The sequence below is a fragment of the Spermophilus citellus genome (assembly GCF_964194105.1).
Source record: "Spermophilus citellus genome assembly, contig: SCAFFOLD_122, whole genome shotgun sequence".
Lineage (NCBI taxonomy): Eukaryota > Metazoa > Chordata > Mammalia > Rodentia > Sciuridae > Spermophilus > Spermophilus citellus.
The window spans coordinates 601,046-606,149 of NW_027673113.1; the positions used below are offsets into that span (position 1 = coordinate 601,046).

Below are 5,104 nucleotides of genomic sequence, written 5' to 3' on the forward strand. Positions count from 1 at the left end.
TGATCATTCTAAGTAAAGGAAATAATCTGTTCATAGTCCTTATTATACATTCTTTCCAATCACATTTTCTTGAATGCCACAAAGTTTTGACAAAGAAAAAAAAATATTTGGTGATAATATTTCCGTTGATGCTCCTGCTTGCTGTTGTTATTTCTTTAGTGTGGACCAATTTCTTCAGGAATATTAAATGTTAAATACCTTTTCCTGGAATACAAATTAAAGTTAACTTTTAATTCTGTTTACAGTGAGATATTTTAAGTTAAATTACACATAATAGATGCTAACTTGGGTGGAGAGTCATTGATGGGAATAATAGGCATAATTATCTACCCGATAAAATATTTTATTGTTGTCTCTAGTTTTATACTTCTGTATTTTTTCTTGTCACAATATAAATGAGTTTTAGTAAGTTACATAATTATATAATTTTCCCGCTGGCCTAGGCAAAAGTAAGTAACATTTTTACATATGGATGCTAATATATTAATCAGATTTTATATAAAGCTTAAGTGCAAATTCAGTAAATAGATTTCGAGGGGAATATATTATGAGATATACTAAAAATATGAGAAGTGAAGTAGGATGAGGAGTAAATTGAAAAACGGTTATGTTTTTATGTGTTTTTGTTCCTTAACATTAAAAATTTTGTTTTGTATTGAATACTCAATGCAGTTATGAAACAAACACGTGTCCTCCAGGATGACTTTCTTTAAAGTTTTATTTAGCATTGACTGCACTAGTAGTGTTCTATAGGGCTTAAGAGAACAAACATTTATTCTATGACAAGACCTTCCCAATCTTGGTTGACAGTATTATTATCCACTCAGAAAAAGGCAAGTATTTTCATTCCTATTTTTCACATATTAAAATTAGACTTAAAGATTATTTACTCAACATGGAAAGTTTACTTATCCAAGTTAAGTCATCTGATTTGAATAAAAGTACTACATTTTGTTTTTCAAAGTGATTTTGACTAAGACTATAGCAAGGAAAATATTTTATCTTGTAAGCTTACCTTATTGTCAACCTCCAAGAAGGCACTCCTGGTCACCATCTCCCATTCCAGCCCTCCCATTGTCTTTTTCAAAAACAAATAGTGATGGCTTGTGTAATCAGTAAGAAATGAATAGGAGGAGCAAGTGCGGCGGGGCGCTCGGTGCAGTTGAGCGTCCGGGCCGAGTCCTGAAGGGTTTCGGGACCTGGGCACGATGAAACCCGAAGGGGAGCGGCCGACGGTCGGGGCTTCTCAGAGCTGGAGCTGCTGAAACTGTGCGCGGAGGAGCGTATGGACGAGGCGGCTGAGCGGCTGGGGGCCCTGAGCCAAGCCATCTGGAGCGAGCCTGAGCTGGCCTACGAGGAACACCGTGCCCACCGTGTGCTGACGGGCTTCTTCGAGCAGGAGCAGCCGGCCGCCTCCTGGGTGGTGCAGCCGCACTATCAGCTGCCGACCGCCTTTCGCGCGGAATGGGAGACACGGAGCGCCACGCGGTGCGCGCTGCACTTGGGCTTCCTCTGCGAGTACGACGCGCTGCCCGGCATCGGCCACACCTGCGTTCACAACCTCAGAGCCGAGGTTGGGGCGGCGGCCGCTCTGGGATTGAGGGGGGCCCTAGAGAGCCTCCCTGGGCCTCCTCCGTCGGTGAAGATAAGTGTCCTGGGAACCCCTGCAGAAGAAGATGGTGGTGGCAAAATTGATCTAATTGAAGCAGGAGCTTTTAAAAACCTCGATGTTGTTTTCATGGCCCATCCATCCCAAGAGAATGCTGCTTATCTACCCGATGTGGCCGAACATGATGTGACTGTGAAATACTATGGAAAAGCATCTCATGCTGCTGCTTACCCCTGGGAAGGAGTCAATGCCTTAGATGCTGCTGTTCTTGCCTACAACAATTTGTCTGTGTTAAGACAGCAAATGAAACCAACCTGGAGAGTTCATGGTATAATAAAAAATGGTGGTGTAAAACCAAATATCATTCCCTCTTACTCTGAATTAATTTATTACTTCCGTGCACCCTCATTGAAAGAACTTCAAGTTTTGACCAAAAAGGCAGAAGATTGCTTCAGATCTGCAGCTTTGGCTACAGGGTGCACAGTAGAAATTAAAGGTGGAGCACATGATTATTACAATGTTCTACCCAACAAGAGCCTATGGAAAGCTTACATGGAGAATGGAGAAAAGCTGGGAATGGAGTTCATTTCAGAAGATACAATGCTGAATGAAACTTCAGGATCTACCGATTTGGGAAATGTTTCTTTTGTGGTCCCTGGAATTCATCCATATTTTTACATTGGATCCAACGCCTTGAATCATACTGAAGAGTACACTAAAGCTGCAGGATCACAAGAAGCTCAGTTCTACACTTTGCGAACAGCCAAGGCTCTAGCAATGACTGCATTGGATGTTATTTTTAAACCAGAATTGCTGGAAAGAATCAGAGAGGACTTTAAATTGAAACTTCAGGAAGAACAATTTTTAAATACAGTAGAATAAAAAGGAGACTTAGGAGTGGTTTATGAATCATTAAGAAGTGATGATTTTTTTCTTTAATCTTTTTTAATGAAGAGAACATGCTTGTTTTGAATCTTAAAGAAATCAAATTCTTCTTACCTGATATGTAAGAACAGGGTATGGTGAAAACATATTCACTCATATCTAAAATGAAATTTTTGGGTGAATCTGTACTTGATGGAATTGTGGTATTTCAGGGGTTGGTAGGTGATACTGCTGCTTAAGATGGATGGTACATGATGTGTCAAAATAATATTGATAAAATCTGTATAATAATTTACAGATTTATATATTATATATTTTAAAAGGTCCAAGAGGTTTCAAACCTTATATACAGAATTGACACCCATGAAATGGTTTTGTGGTACAGAGTGGTAAACTTATTTAATGTAGTTTTAAAGTTCATGGTCTAAATTTAGGTAAAGTTTGTTTCAAATATTTCTGTTTTTGCTTCAAAAAATCTCTTCATTTATAATAAAAGTAGCTTTTAATTAGAAATGCTTATGGGTAACAACTAGAAACTCAGATACAAAGAATAACTTTAGTTTTACCATTTGAAGAAAAATGAGAATGTTCTGGTTTTTACACATGATCAACTCTGGGAAGTGGCATTAAAGTAATTGGTAATTCAATGTTACAGTAAGAGGGTAAATGTTGGATGGTCAGGATCGGACTCTTCCTTTAAGGCATTTGCACGGTAGCCCTGTGTGTTCTAGGAGAACTCGGGGAGGAGCATTGGCTGACACCTACTCTGCCCTCTGGAATGTTCAGAATCCTGCACTGCCCCTCCAGCCAGCAGCCTGCTCAGGCTCCCACTCAGAAGCCAGCTTGCCCCACCTGGCTGCACTGAATTCTGAGCCTCCTTAAGCTTCCTACTAGCCCAATATTTTTAAAAAAAATTATTACAGATTTTCCATGATTCTTATTTTAGTGTGAATTTCTTGAACATGCTAAAAAGAATGTGTGAAAAAAATATTTGGTTATACAGATATTTTAAGCTGCGAATGCAGTAAAGCTCCAATGTACTTTATTTTAAAGGAAGTCCTCAGCTTTGAACAAGCATTCCAGAAATGGAAAGGGAAGGAGAGAAAGTGTCCATTTGGCTTTTATGGTATAATAAGCAAGTCACTTGGGCCCTCTGAGCTATCAACTCACTTTTTGAAAAGTTAGATCTTCTACTTACAGTCTTTTGAACCCCTAATTCCTGCTGTATCTGAAATTATTTAAAATTGCAAGAGAGGTGGTTGTGTTTGGGAGAGTTAGTAGTTGAGAACTGCCTTTCTTCTGTATAAGGGTCTGTGGATTATGTGCCTGATTTTGGCATATAGCTGCCTTCTTTTAAAGCCTGCCAAGAATGGGTTTATATTTTTTAAAGGGTTGCTAAACAAAACAAAACAGAGACTAAATAATATGACCTGCAAAACCTAACATCTTTGCTGTCTTGCCTTTTACAAAAAAGGTTGCCAGCCCTGGCTGAATATAACAGTAAAATAAAATCTGTGTCTCTTTGACTTAAAAAAAAATGAATAGGAGTGTGCCATCCAAAGCTGACTCGTAAAAGATAATGAATGTTCCATCTTGCTCTCTGTATCATTTACTGTCAAAGAAACCAGTTGTCATGTGGTAAGGAATGAAGTCCTCCTCCATTTGAGTGAGCCATCTCAAGCAGGTCTTCCATCCTATTAAACATGAGTTGAGTATAGTCCTTGCTAACATCTTGACAGTAATCTTGTGAGAGACTTTGAGGCAAAGCATCCACTTTATTCATTCTCAAATTTCTGACAGAATGACCCAATGTAAGTTAATAATTTTTAGTGTTTTAACTTGTTATTTTGGAAAACAGCTTGTTATATATGAATAGAAAAATTATTATACCCAATATAGACAATGCAAAAATGTCAACAAAGTTAAAATTTCTCATAGTACTTGCCCTGATGATATATTTATTCTTCCATCCTATTTTATTAAAAGTTTTTTTCTGCTCACAACTCCTAAAATATATTATTATATGAGTTAATAAGCTTCATTATCATTTTACAAAGAGAATAAGGTAAGTACAGATTTGATTCTTGTTCCAATTCATTTAGCCATTCTATAGAGAAGTATGACAATAAAGATGACAATAATACTTATAAATATTACTAAACAACAATCAATCTGAAAGGGTGGGCATTACCACTATTCTGACTTTATATAAAAAGAGAAGTAGTGATTAGTAGCTGGTTCACCATTAAGTGCCAAAGTACCATATCTCACCATATAAGTGTCACCACCACATTAACATATATTCAGAAGTATCTGTACATCCTAATCTTGCACCAAATACAGTTCAGTAATAAATGATTTTTAGGTAATACCAGTACAATATTTTTAAAGCTTTACATGAGGTAACATAGCAGTTTTTGCCAAAAAATTTATATATGTGTGTGTGTGTGTGTATATATATATATATATATATATATATATATATATATATATATATATATAATCTGCAATGATTATATTGTGATAAAATACAGTATGTGTTCATGAGCATTGTACCAGGCAGATGTTGGTGATGGTTTGTGTATTTATTCTTATAGTTATCCTAGAATG

The 5,104-nt window shown here is 37.0% G+C and overlaps 1 protein-coding gene across 1 annotated transcript; it reads left to right on the forward strand.

Moving 5' to 3' along the window:
• The first annotated feature begins 1,079 nt into the window (after window positions 1-1,079).
• Window positions 1,080-3,999, forward strand: LOC308640101 (xaa-Arg dipeptidase). Its single transcript, XM_081312136.1, has one exon. The coding sequence runs from the start codon at window positions 1,286-1,288 to the stop codon at window positions 2,489-2,491; it is 1,206 nt and encodes a 401-aa protein (XP_081168262.1). The 5' UTR covers window positions 1,080-1,285; the 3' UTR covers window positions 2,492-3,999.
• The last annotated feature ends 1,105 nt before the right edge of the window (window positions 4,000-5,104 follow it).